Genomic DNA, 14,284 nt, shown 5'->3' with positions numbered 1-14,284 from the left:
AACAACAACTAGTTCTTCTACTGGCACAACAACAACAACTAGTTCTTCTACTAGTACAACAACAACAACTAGTTCTTCTACTAGCACAACAACAACAACTAGTTCTTCTACTAGTACAACAACAACAACTAGTTCTTCCACTAGCCCAACAACAACAACTAGCTCTTCTACTAGTACACCAACAAAAACTATTTCTCCTACTGCTACAAGTACTTGGACTGATATTATTGTCACAGAGCCAACTGAAGATTTCTTTACAACAGTTTCAAGCACTCTCTCCAGTAGTTCTTATACTAGTACAACAATAAAAACTAGTTCTTCTACTAGCACAACAAATACTTCTTCTACTAGTACTACAACAAAAACTAGTTCTCCTACTGGTACAACAACAGATACCAGTTCTTCTACTAGTCCAAAAACAAAAACTAGTTCTTCTACAAGTACAACAACAAAAACTAGTTCTTCTACCGCTACAAGTACTTGGACTCCTTTTCATATAATTGTCACCGAGCCAACTGAAGATTTGTTTACAACAGTTTCAAGCACTCCCTCCAGCAGTTCTTCTTCTAGTACAACAACAGAATCCAGTTCTTCAACTAATGCAACAGCAAAAATCAGTTCTTCTACTAGTACAACGACGAAAACCAGTTCTTCTACTAGTACAACAACACAAACTAGTTCTTCTTCTAGTACAACAACAAAAACTAGTTCTTCTACTAGCACAACAACAACAACTAGTTCTTCTACTAGTACAACAACAAAAACTAGTTCTTCTTCTAGTACAACAATGAAAACCAGTTTTTCTCCTAGTACAACAACAAAAACTAGTTCTTCTACTAGCACAACAACAATAACTAGTTCTTCTACTAGCACAACAACAACAACAAGTTCTTCTACTAGTACAACAACAACAACTAGTTCTTCTACTAGTACAACAGCAACAACTAGTTCTTCTACTAGTACAACAACAACAACTAGTTCTTCTACTAGTACAACAACAAAAACCAGTTCTTCTACTAGTACAGAAACAGAAAGCAGTTCTTCTTCTAGTACAACAACAGAAACCAGTTCTTCTACAAGTACAACAACAGAAACCAGTTCTTCTACTAGTACAACAACAGAAACCAGTTCTTCTACTAGTACAACAACAGAAACTAGTTCTTCTACTAGTACAACAACGAAAACCAGTTATTTTTCTAGTACAACAACAAAAACTAGTTCTTCTAGCAGTACAACAACAACAACGAGTTCTTCTAGTAGTACAACAACAAAAACTAGTTCTTCTACTAGTACACCAACAAAAACTAGTTCTCCTACTGCTACAAGTACTTGGACACCCTCTGATATCATTGTCACCGAGCCAACTGAAGATTTCTTTACAACAGTTTCAAGCACTCTCTCTAGCAGTTTTTCTACTAGTACAATAACAGAAACTAGTTCTTCTACTGATACCAGTACTTGGACACATTTTGATACCATTGTTACCGAGCCAACTGAAGATTTCTTTACAACAGTTTCAAGCACTCTCTCCGGCAGTTATTCTACCAGTGCAACAACAAAAACCAGTTCTTCTACAAGTCAAACAACAGAAACCAGTTCTTCTACTAGTCCAACAACAGAAACCAGTTCTTCTACTAGTACAACAACAGAAACTAATTCTACTAGTACAACAACAGAAACCAGTTCTTCCACTAGTGCAACAGCAAAAACCAGTTCTTCTACTAGTACAACAACAACAACTAGTTCCTCTACTAGTATAACAACAGAAACCAGTTCTTCTACTAGCACAACAACAACAACTAGTTCTTCTACTAGCACAACAACAAAAACTAGTTCTACTACTAGTACAGCAACATTAACTAGCTCTTTTAATGGCACAACAACAACAACTATTTCTTCTACTAGTACAACAACAACAACTAGTTCTTCTACTGGCACAACAACAACAACTAAATCTTCTACTGGCACAAAAACAACAACTAGTTCTTCTACTAGTACAAAAACAACAACTAGTTCTTTTACTGGCACAACAACAACAACTAGTTCTTCTACTAGTACAACACCAACAACTAGTTCTTCCACTAGCCCGAAAACAACAACTAGCTCTTCTACTAGCACAACAACAACAACTAATTCTTTTACTGGCACAACAACAACAACTAGCTCTTCTACTAGCACAACAACAACAACTAGTTCTTCTACTAGTACACCAACAAAAACTATTTCTCCTACTGCTACGAGTGCTTGGACTGATATTATTGTCACAGAGCCAACTGAAGATTTCTTTACAACAGTTTCCAGAACTCTCTCCAGCAGTTCTTCTACTAGTACAATAACAGAAATTAGTTCTTCTACTGATACCAGTACTTGGACACATTTTGATACCATTGTAACCGAGCCAACTGAAGATTTCTTTACAACAGTTTCAAGCACTGTCTCCAGCAGTTCTCCTACCAGTGCAACAACAAAAACCAGTTCTTCTACAAGTCAAACAACAGAAACTAGTTCTTCTACTAGTTTAACATCAGAAACCAGTTCTTCTACTAGTACAACAACAGAAACCAGTTCAACTAGTACAACAACAGAAACCAGTTCTTCTACTAGTCCAACATCAGAAACCAGTTCTTCTACTAGTACAACAACAGAAACCAGTTCAACTAGTACAACAACAGAAACCAGTTCTTCTACTAGCACAACAACAAAAACTACTTCTACTACTAGTACAGCAACAACAACTAGCTCTTTTACTGGCACAACAACAAAAACTATTTCTTCTACTAGTACAACAACAACAACTAGTTCTTCTATTAGCACAACAACAACAACTAAATCTTCTACTGGCACAAAAACAACAACTAGTTATTCTACTAGTAAAACAACAACAACTAGTTCTTCTACTGGCACAGCAGCAACAACTAGTTCTTCTACTAGTACAACAACAACAAGTTCTTCCACTAGCCCAACAACAACAACTAGCTCTTCTACTAGCACAACAACAACAACTAATTTTTCTACTGGCACAACAACAACAACTAGTTCTTCTACTAGCACAACAACAACAACTAGTTCTTCTACTAGTACAACAACACCAACTAGTTCTTCTACTAGTACACCAACAAAAATTATTTCTCCTACTGCTACAAGTACTTGGACTGATATTATTGTTACAGAGCCAACTGAAGATTTCTTTACAACAGTTTCAAGCACTCTCTCCAGCAGTTCTTCTACTATTGCAACAACAAAAACCAGTTCTTCTACAAGTCAAACAACAGAAACCAGTTCTTCTACTAGTTCAACAACAGTAACCAGTTCTTCTACTAGTACAACAACAGAAACTAGTTCTACTGGTATAAGAACAGAAACCAGTTCTTCTACTAGTGCAACAGCAACAACTAGTTCTTCTACTGCTACAACAACAAAAACTACTTCTACTACTAGTACAGCAACAAAAACTAGCTCTTTTACTGGCACAACAACAACAACTATTTCTTCTACTAGTACAAGAACAACAACTAGTTCTTCTACTGGCACAACAACAACAACTAGTTCTTCTACTGGCACAAAAACAACAACTAGTTTTTCTACTAGTACAACAACAACTAGTTCTTCTACTGGCACAACAACAACAACTAGCTCTTTTACTAGTACAACTACAACAATTAGTTCTTTCACTAGCAAAACAACAACAACTAGTTCTTCTACTAGCACAACAACAACAACTAATTCTTCTACTGGCACAACTACAACAACTAGTTCTTTTACTAGCACAACATCAACAACTAGTTCTTCTACTAGTACAACAACAACAACTAGTTCTTCTACTAGTACACCAACAAAAACTATTTCTCCTACTGCTACAAGTACTTGGACTGATATTATTGTCACAGAGCCAACTGAAGATTTCTTTACAACTGTTTTAAGCACTCTCCCCAGCAGTTCTTCTACTAGTACAACAACAGAAACTAGTTCTTCTACTAGCACAACAACAGAAACTAGTTCTTTTACTAGTACACCAACAAAAACCAGTTCTTCCACTAGTGCTTCAACAAAAACTAGTTCTTTTACTAGTACGACAACAAAAACTAGTTCTTCTACTAGTATAACAACAAAAACCAGTTCTTCTACTAGTACAACAACAGAAACTAGTTCTTCTACTATTACAGCAACAGAAACCAGTTCTTCTACTAGTACAGCAACAGAAACCAGTTCTTCTACAAGCACAACAACAGAAACCAGTTCTTCTACTAGTACAACAACAGAAACTAGTTCTTCTACTAGCACACCAACAAAAATTAGTTCTTCTACTGATACTAGTACTTGGACTCCTTCTGATATCATTGTCACAGAGCCAACTGAAGATTTCTTTACAACTTTTTCAAGCACTCTCTCCAGCAGTTTTTCTACTAGTACAACAACAGAAACCAGTTCTTCTACTGATTCAAGTACTTGGACTCCTTCTGATATCATTGTCACAGAGCCAACTGAAGATTTCTTTACAACAGTTTCAAGCACTCTCTCCAGCAGTTCTTTTACTAGTACAACAACAGAAACCAGTTCTTTTACTGATTCAAGTACTTGGACTCCTTTTGATATCATTGTCACAGAGCCAACTGAAGATTTCTTTACAACAGTTCCAAGCACTCTCTCCAGCAGTACTTCTACTAGTGCAACAGCAAAATTCAGTTCTTTTACTAGAACAACAACAGAAACTACTTCTTTAACTAGTACAACAACAGAAACTAATTCTTCTATTAGTACAAAAACCAGTTCTTCTACTAGTGCAACAAAAAAAACAAGTTCTTTTACTAGTACAACAACAACAACTAATTTTTCTAGTAGTACAACAACAGAAACTATTACTTCTTCTAGTGAAACAACAGAAACTACTTCTTCTACAAGCACAACAACAGAAACTAGTTCTTTTACTAGTACAACAACAAAAACTAGTTCTTCTACTGATACCAGCATTTCTTCTACTAGTGCATCAACAAAAACCAGTTCTTCTACAAGCACAACAATAAAAACTAGTTCTTCTACTAGTTCAACAACAGAAACTAATTCCTCTATTAGTTCAGCAACAAAAACCAGTTCTTCTACTAGTAAAACAACAGAAAATAGTCCTTCTACTAATACAACAACGAAAACCAGTTCTTCTACTAGCACATCAACAACAACTAGTTCTTCTTCTAGTACAACAACAACAACTAGTTCTTCTACTAGCACAACAACAAAAATCAGTTCTTCAAATAGTGCAACAACAAACACAAGTTCTTTTACTAGCACAACAATAACAACTAGTTCTTCTTCTACTAGGACAACAGCAACTAGCAATTCTACTAGTACAACAACAACTAGTTCTTCTTCTAGTACAACAACAGAAACTAGTTCTTCTAAAAGTACAACAACAGTAACTAGCTATTCTAGTAGTACAACAACAGTAACTAGCTATTCTACTAGTATACCCATAAACACTAATACTGTTACTACCGTCCTAACAACTGCAAGTACTACTGCTGTACCATTAATCATTGTAACAGATGCAATCCAAAATACAACTAAAACTAGTTCTGTGAGTAATATAGTAACAGAAACAAGTGCATCTCCTAGTTCACGATTAGGAACATCTGCATTAAGTTCTTCTACAAATTCAAAAACTGATACCAGTTCTGGTTCTTCTTTAAATACATTATCATTATCCAGTTCAGCAACAGAAACTAGTTCCTCTACTATTACAACAACCGAGACTACTTCTAATCATAACTTTTCAACAGAAACCAGTTCTTTTTCTAGTCCAACAATAGAAACCAGTTCATCTACTAGCACAACAACAGAAACCAGTTCTTCTACTAGCACAACAACAAAAACTAGTTCTTCTACTAGTCCAACAACAGAAACTATGTCTTCTACTAGCATAACAACAGTATCCAGTTCTCCAACTAGTACAACAACAGAAACTAGTTCTTCTTCTAGTACAACAACAGAAACTAGTTCTTCTACTAGCACAACAACAGAAACCAATTCTTCTACTAGTACATCAACAGAAATTAGTTCTTCTACCATTACTAGTACTTGGACACCTTTTGATATTATTGTCACAGAGCCAACTGAAAATTTCTTTACAACAGTTTCAAGCACTCTCTCCAGCAGTTCTTCTTCCAGTCAAACAACAAAAACCAGTTTTTCTACTAATCCAACCACAGTAACCAGTTCTTCTACTAATACAACAACAGAAACTAGTTCTTATACTAGCACAACAACAGATACTAGTTCTTCTACTATTACAACAACAGAAACCAGTTCTTCTACTATTACAACAACAGAAACCAGTTCTTCTACTAGTTCAACAACAGAAACTAGTTCTTCTACTAGTACAACAACAGAAACTAGTTCTTCTACTAGTAAAACAACAGAAACTAATTCTCCTACTATTACAACAACAGAAACCAGTTCTTCTACTAGTAAAACAACAGAAACTAGTTCTTCTACTAGTACAACAACAGAAACTACTTCTTATGCTAACTTTACAACAGAAACCAGTTCTTTTACTAGTCCAACCACAGAAACCAGTTTTTCTACAAGCACACCAACAGAAACCAGTTCTCCTACTAGTACAAGCACTTCGACTCCTTTTCATATCGTTGTCACAGAGCCATTGGAGGATTTCATTACAACAGTTTCAATCACTCTCTCCAGCAGTTCTTCTACTGATACACCAAGTAGTTCTTCTACAAGTACACCAACAGCAACCAGTTCTTCTACAAGTGCAACTAAAACAAGTTCTTCTCTTAGCACATCAACAGAATCAACTAGTGCTAGTACAACCGGGAATTCAAGCACTGCTTCAGATATAATTATTACAGAACCAACAGAGGAATTCTCTTCAAATGAATTTAGTTCTTCTACTAGTACAACAACAAAATCTAGTTCTTCTACTAACACATCAACAAAAACCAGTTCGTCTACTAATACAACAACAGAAACTGCTTCTATTACTAGCACAACAACAGAAACTAGTTCTTCTACTAGTACAATAACCGAAAACAGTTCTTTAACTAGTACAACAGTATCCAGTTCTCCAACTAGTACAACAACAGAAACTAGTTCTTCTGCAAGTACAACAACACAAACCAGTTCATCTACTAGCACATCAACAGTATCCAGTTCTCCAACTAGTATAACAACAGAAACTAGTTCTTCTTCTAGTACTTCCACAGAATCAACTACTGTTAGTGCAACAACAATTNCTTCTGCAATGACTACTGCTGAAGAAGACATAATGGATACAACATTGTTACTGATAGAAACTAGTTCTTCTTCTAGTACATCAGAAACCATTTTTTCTTCAAGTACAACATTAGGAACTAGTTTTTCCTCTAGTACTTCCACAGAATCAACTACTGTTACTACAACAACAATTTCAAGTACTGCTTCTGATATTATTGTCACAGAACCAACAGAGGATATCTTTTCAACTGAAACTAGTTCTTTGACTAGCACAACAATAGAAACCAGTTCTTCTACTAAGACAACAACTGAATCTAGTTTGTCTACTAGCACAACAACAGTATTCAGTTCTCAAACTAGTACAACAACAGAAACTAGTTCTTCTACTAGTACAACAGCAGAAATTACTTCTTCAACCAGTACAACAACAGTATCCAGTTCTCCAACTAGCACAACATTAGAAACTAGTTCTTCTCCTAATACTCCCACAGAATCAACAACAATTTCAAGCACAGCCTTTGATACTATTGTCACAGAACCAACAGAGGAATTCTTTTCAACACAAACCAGTTCTTTTACTAGTACAACAACAGAAACCAGTACTTCTACTAGTCCAACAACAGAAACCAGTTATTCTACTAGTTCAACAACAGAAACTAGTTCTTCTACTGGTACAACAACATCAATCAGTTCTTCTACTAGATCAACAACAAAAACCAGTTCTTCTACTAGTACAGCAACAGAAACAAGTTCTTTTACAAGTTCAACTACAGGAACTAGTTCTTCTATTAGTCAAACATCAGAAACCAGTTTTTCTACTAGTACAACAACAGAATTTAGTTCTTCTACTAGTACAACAACAGAAACCAGTTCTTATCCTAGTACAACATTAGAAACTAGTTCCTCTACTGGTACAACAAAAGAAACTAGTTCTTTAACTAGTTCAACAACAGGAACTAGTTCTTCTTCTAGTCCAAGAACTGAAACTAGTTCTGCTACTAGTATAGCAAAAGAAACTAGTTCTTCTACAAGCTCAACATCAGGAAGAAGTTCTTCAATTAGTCCTACCACAGAAACCAATTCCTCTACTGTTACAACAATAGAAAATAGATCTTCTGCAATGACTACTGCTGAAGAAGACATAATGGATACAACATTGTTACTGACAGAAAATAGTTCTTCTTTTAGTACAACAACAGAAACCATCTGTTCTAATAGTACAACAACCAAAGCCAGTTCTGTCACTAGTACATCATTAGAAACCAGTTCTTCAACTATTACAACAACAACAACTTCACAATCTTTACTGACAATAAGCCTTCCACCGTTCACTTTTCCAAGTTTAGAAACCACCCCTTCTACTGAAGTTACAGTTACATCAGAATCTACCAGCACAATATCAGTTACTAGTAGTATTTTGATAACTTCAGTCACTGCATCTACAACAACTCCTGCAGACAAGGAGTGTAATAAAACTATTGTAAAAGTTTGGTATCCAAGACCAGACCCAGTTTTAGGTATTTTTATACTTACTTTAAGAAATGTGATTATTAGATCAGGGACTTAAATTAATGCATTATATTAAACCTGTGTACCAAAAAATAGTTCAAATTAGTCCATACAGTTCATTTCCTTCTATTGATTAAAATTGGTCTTTTGTTGTCTATGATTTATACATCTAAGGGGTACTGATGGGTTGAGATTAGCATTGTATTTTTAAATGAACAAAATTTTCGAGAACAAACAAAATTTTTGTAAAAAAGGTGTTGTTTAGAAAAAAAACTAACTATGGGTTTTAAAATTATTTGAACAAATTTAAAAGAATGATAGTTTTTTAAACTGAATGAAGTAATTTTTTTAACAATTAAAAACAAATTTATTACTGAAGAACGATGCTAAACAATCTTTTAAAAAAACTATTGTTTTTCAACTGAAAGAATGATTTTATTGAACAAAACAATTTTACTAAACAATTGTCTAATGAAAAAACGAACAAAATAGATTGAAAATTAATGATAATTTGAAGAACAAATGAAATCAAATTTTTTTGAACAGTTGAAGAAAAACCCAATAAAATGGGTCGTTCATAAATTGTCCACAAACAATGAATGAACAAAATAAAAAAAGCTGAATGCTCAAATCTCATTTATGGGCATCATTTTCAGTTCTGAATTCAAGCATTTAAGGTTATTGGATTTTGAAAAGGCTTCACAAGAATCTGATATGTTAGTAAAATATTTTTGGACAGAGAAAACAATGTTGCATAAAGGGAGTTTTTGCAAACAAATTAAATGGGGTATAGGCTTATGTTGAAAAATATTCGATGAATTGTTTGGAATTAAATTGATTTTTTTACGATCTTAGTGGAATATTGCAACTTTATGAATTTGTATGGACACTACATTCTTCAGTGTGAGTCATCTTTAACAATTTTCTCCTTATATATCCAACAAATAGAAGTAAGATTAGTAGAAATATTTTTTACATAAGCCCATACCCCCTTTCATTTTTCCCAAACACTTCCTTTAATGTAATAAAAGCAAACTTTTAGAATATCAGGTTTGCATTGTGTCCAATATCTCAGATTCCTTTAGAGCACATTTTAAACTAAAAACCTTGAATGTGTAAAAACAGACCCCAATACAATGCTCATCATTCTAGGGAGTCACAAAAATGTTATGAATTAGATATTTTTTTCAATTTAGAGTGTTTACAAATGCATATTACTTTTGTAAAATGTATATCTTATGTTATTTTTCACAATTTACTTTTGATCCTATAAACTACTTTGTTTATCTACTTAATTAATTCAATTTTTTTTGAATAATTAATTGTGCTCCATATACAAACAGTACTTTTTCCTTCAAATGGTGTTAGGTATTTTCCCTTGGGTGACTTGCCAAGTGACAATTTCCCAAGAGGCAATTTCCCGAAATATGGAATTTCTTGTGCGGCAACTTCCAAAAGGTAAGGTTAGGAATTTTGAGGCACCCCAGACTGCAATGAGGGCCGAGTTCTGGGGCTAGAACATACTGGGAAAGTTGCCCCTTAGGAAATTGTACAGCCAAGAAGCTGCCATGCGGGAAAGTACCTAACATTGATCTAATTACAGTTTAAAAACCCTAATATTGTTCTAGACATGAATGGATTCAATGAGGTGGCTTTTGCATCATGTTCTGATGAGTGTCGTCAAGCTTGCCTTGATATGCTGGGATGTGTATTATGGATGTGGATAAGTCCTCAGCACCCTGTCCCTCAAGTCAGAAAGAGATGCTTTATGAAATCAAAAGTTCCTAATTTGGTAGCTAGCATAAGTAAGTTATATTTCTTTTCAACCCAAAAGTGCACATGCATTATAAATTGAAAGTTTTCAAAAAATTATGATAACGGAAATTAACAAATTTAAGCTATATTGCTGGACTAACTACTGCTGGTTCAAATTTGAATAACTGATTGAAATTTAAAGATTCAAATTCATTAAATCCAACCCACAACAAAAATACTGAAGTTAGGCAACAGTGAAAGTAGACATCCTGGAATATTCTTTCTTGAAATAATTTGTATTTAGATGTGAACCTCTTTATGGTGGTTGGATCCATTGAATCTGATTCAGCACATTATGGTTTACCTCAACCTCCAACAACAACCATGCCGACAACAACCAAACACAGAACATATGACGAAAAAAATTCTATATTGATATCAAAGCTGATAAAAGAAGCATCAGGTTTAACAGTTTTTGTCCTTTAAAAGAATATTTAACAAAAATGTGAATTTTTTTCATGTTCTTTAAACTTAAAAATTAATTGTTTTCTATTAGGTTCATTTGAAGTTGTGCTAGAATTTAGAATATCAAAAAAATTAAATTTAATTAATTAAATTGTTTCAGAAATAGACAGCACTATATGTGGAAGACCTGAATGCTCGAAACCTGGATTACTAATTGGAGGATCAGGTTTAGAACTTTGAACCTAATTAAAGCTGTGATAATAAATTTTACTACAATTATTTTTTGAAAGTTATACTTTTATACGTCTTTGGCCTGTTGATTTCAAGCAGAATGCTGTGTTGTAAGGAGTATTCTCCTAAAGGTGAATTAGCTTTGTTGTCTGAATAGGAGTATCAAGATTATTGAATAGAGAAAAAAGCACTATAAGAGGCTGAACATGATTGAATCTTTTTATATAACGATGCACAAACAAAGAAAAGACTTCATTTTAAACCAATTTTGTGCACCTTAACAGTGGTTTAATTGGATTAAGAATGACAAAATTAATGTTTGAAGGATTTTAGGCAGGAAAAGACCACAAAAACACCGGAAATGGTCGAATAAATATAAAAGTCTAATCTTAAAAGCAATGATTCTAAAAGTATGTTGCCAGAGTGCTTGACATGTGCTTTTACATTGTAAATAAAAAAATGAAAATGGTTCGGGCAAAATTTGTTCTAAAGCCTCTGACATAGAACAAAGGGGATGACATTGATTATGGATCTCACATGTAAATCAAAACCAGTATTATCCTCAAAAGCCCTCCCTTGCAACTTTCAATCCTCAATATCTTTCTTCTTTCAATCGCTCCTCAGGGATCAAAAAACCACTCTGATGGATTAAGTTTGAGATCATTCTTAAAATTTCCTTTCTGTGTCAACAAAGCTGATTAACATGAAGGAAACCCTCCTTAAATAAAATCAAAGATCTAATTAACATCAACTGGTCTGTAAAACTTTCCAGAATTGATATAGAAAACTTTCAGCACTAAAATTACAGGGCTGAAACTTCAGAGTATCCTTACATTTGTTTAGCAAAACTTATTGATCACACCTAGTATATACATATTTACTTATGATCTGTATATGTCTACATTTTTTACTATAGGGGCTCCTCAATAATGTGGCCCTAAAAGTGTGTATGCATTGCACTGTGTTTTTATTACCCAGTGTTATGCTAATGGAAGAGAGAGATTGTCAATAGAATAGGAGGGGTGAGCCTTGAGAGCCTAGTACATACATATATAGACATGCAAGAAAGTCTTCTAAATAAAATTAATATTTGTTTTTCTTCTACAATGTGTGTAAATACATAATAGAAGAAGGAGGATTAACCACAGGTGTGATATGATGTTTTGAATTAGAATGCAAAAGAAAAGGACTTTTAATTCAATAATCTGCTCTTGTTTTTTCAGCAACATTGATAGAATTTCTTCAACTCTGTGCATCTTGTGCCAGAATCACATTAATTTCACAAGAAGAGGATTGTATATGTATATGGCGTACTGTTATTTTTTGCCTTTTATTGTATGCATGTGTACTGTCAGCTTGCTCTTATATGGTTCAAAGTCAGCCTGGTATTTTAAATAAACTGGAGTTTCCGGTGTTGTGTGCATCCATGCTGATTATTTTAATATATTTTAGGGCTGCTTGGCTCTCCAGTAGTGACAGAGTCAGCTGAAGTGTGCGCATGCCGCTGCAAGTACACACGTGGATGTATATTATGGCAGTGGTTACATGAGTCAGCTGCTGAATATAAGCTAAAAAATCTATGTTTTCTGAAATCTGTGATAAACATGAATACAACGCAACCATATCCAGCAATATCTGGATTCATGCCCTGTGAAGGGAACGATTAGTTTTTTAAAAATTTATAAATTTTCAAATCATACATACTCTAGCATTTGTACATATTTTTGGATAATTATGATTTTTTATAAAACATTCTTGAAGTTTTCTTCATCTTTAACAAAGTTTTTAATTTAACACCTGCATAATACAGAATATTCAAATTGCAAAAGAAACGTTTAACCATGAAACTTTTCATTAAAAAAGCTTAACATACATCCAAGCTAACAGATCTTTCATTTTTTAAACCAATAAATAATAGATTTGCGCATTTTTTTTTATATCCGAACTCAACCTTACCGGCCTAACAAAACAGCTAATAATTTATAAGGAGGGTAAATTAAATCTTTTTATTGTAAATTTAAGTTTTTTTTCTTTAATTTGTTTCATGAACAAAACTTTTAAATTTCACAAACCTCGAAGGGACTGTAAATGTGATTTTAAGTGGTGATGCTTTGTGATAAAAAAGTACCAATCTTTGCTATAATACCCTTTTAAAATTATTCAAGTATCAATAATGGCTTGAACAAAACTTCCACATTTATTAAAAAGTACAGATTTTTTGGATAAAATTTACAGAACACTCTTCTACTCCTACATATGTAATCAAATTATTAAAATAAACACTCGCTTAAATTCACATTTACGAAACTGTGAGGTCAAAGGGAGGAGGATTCCAGATACTGCTTTTCCAGTTATTTCATAGTTTTTATAGCTAAATAATATACATATATATATATAAATAAATAAAATTTGACTTTTTTACTTATTTCATCTTTACACCATACTTTTTTGGGTCTAAATTCATTTAATTTAGGGCCTAGGCCCCATTCCAAATGGGAAAATTTTAGATTCCTGTTAAACTGTTTTCAATTTGTAATCAAAAAACTTAAAGAAGTAAACTAAAATCCAGGTGTGAGGATGACGTAATGCCTCCTTCTTTAGCCATTTTGAAGTTAAGCCTTATGTTCTGAACAGGGAACAAATTTAAAGAATTTGAATTAGGTTGCTGAATTACCTACCACCAGTTCAAATCTTGAATCAGTGATACAACGGGAAAGTTTCAGGGACCAAATTTAATTAATTTGAGCTATAGGTTGCACTCGCTGGACTAACCACAAGCAGTTCAAATATTTGATCGTCGATTCAAAGTTAAAGATTCATAAAGATTTGAGTCAGTGGCGGTAGGTAGTTTAGTGACATCTCCAATGCATTCGGTCCCATGAGGATTTGAATCATTAATTGATCCTTTTACTTTTATTAACAGGAATATTAATGTTTTAATATTCTATGTCGACCATTGTACTAAATCAAAAATAATTAAGAAAGAGCATAATAATAAGTTAATTGAAGAATAGATTCTAATAAGAGAGATTTAAATCCAATTTCTTAATTTAAATCAAGAAGCTGGGGTACTTGAAAACCAGGATACGCGGGGGGGGGG

The 14,284-nt window shown here is 33.7% G+C and overlaps 1 protein-coding gene across 1 annotated transcript in view; it reads left to right on the top strand.

Annotated features, from left to right (window-relative positions):
* LOC111717911 (serine-rich adhesin for platelets) overlaps positions 1-13,605 on the top strand; it is a gene marked incomplete in the record, with an annotated part of 17,751 nt that extends 4,146 nt beyond the window's left edge. Inside the window, 5 exon segments of the mRNA XM_023493371.1 lie at positions 1-8,741; positions 10,362-10,538; positions 10,793-10,951; positions 11,114-11,179; positions 12,637-13,605. Of these exon segments, the coding sequence (XP_023349139.1) occupies positions 1-8,741; positions 10,362-10,538; positions 10,793-10,951; positions 11,114-11,179; positions 12,637-12,851 (9,358 nt within the window).
* Between the last annotated feature and the right edge of the window lie 679 nt (positions 13,606-14,284).

Source organism: Eurytemora carolleeae, unplaced genomic scaffold, assembly GCF_000591075.1.
Source record: "Eurytemora carolleeae unplaced genomic scaffold, Eaff_2.0 scaffold886, whole genome shotgun sequence".
NCBI lineage: Eukaryota > Metazoa > Arthropoda > Copepoda > Calanoida > Temoridae > Eurytemora > Eurytemora carolleeae.
Note: the sequence above shows the minus strand (reverse complement) of the source record. Positions and strands in the feature narration are given on the sequence as shown.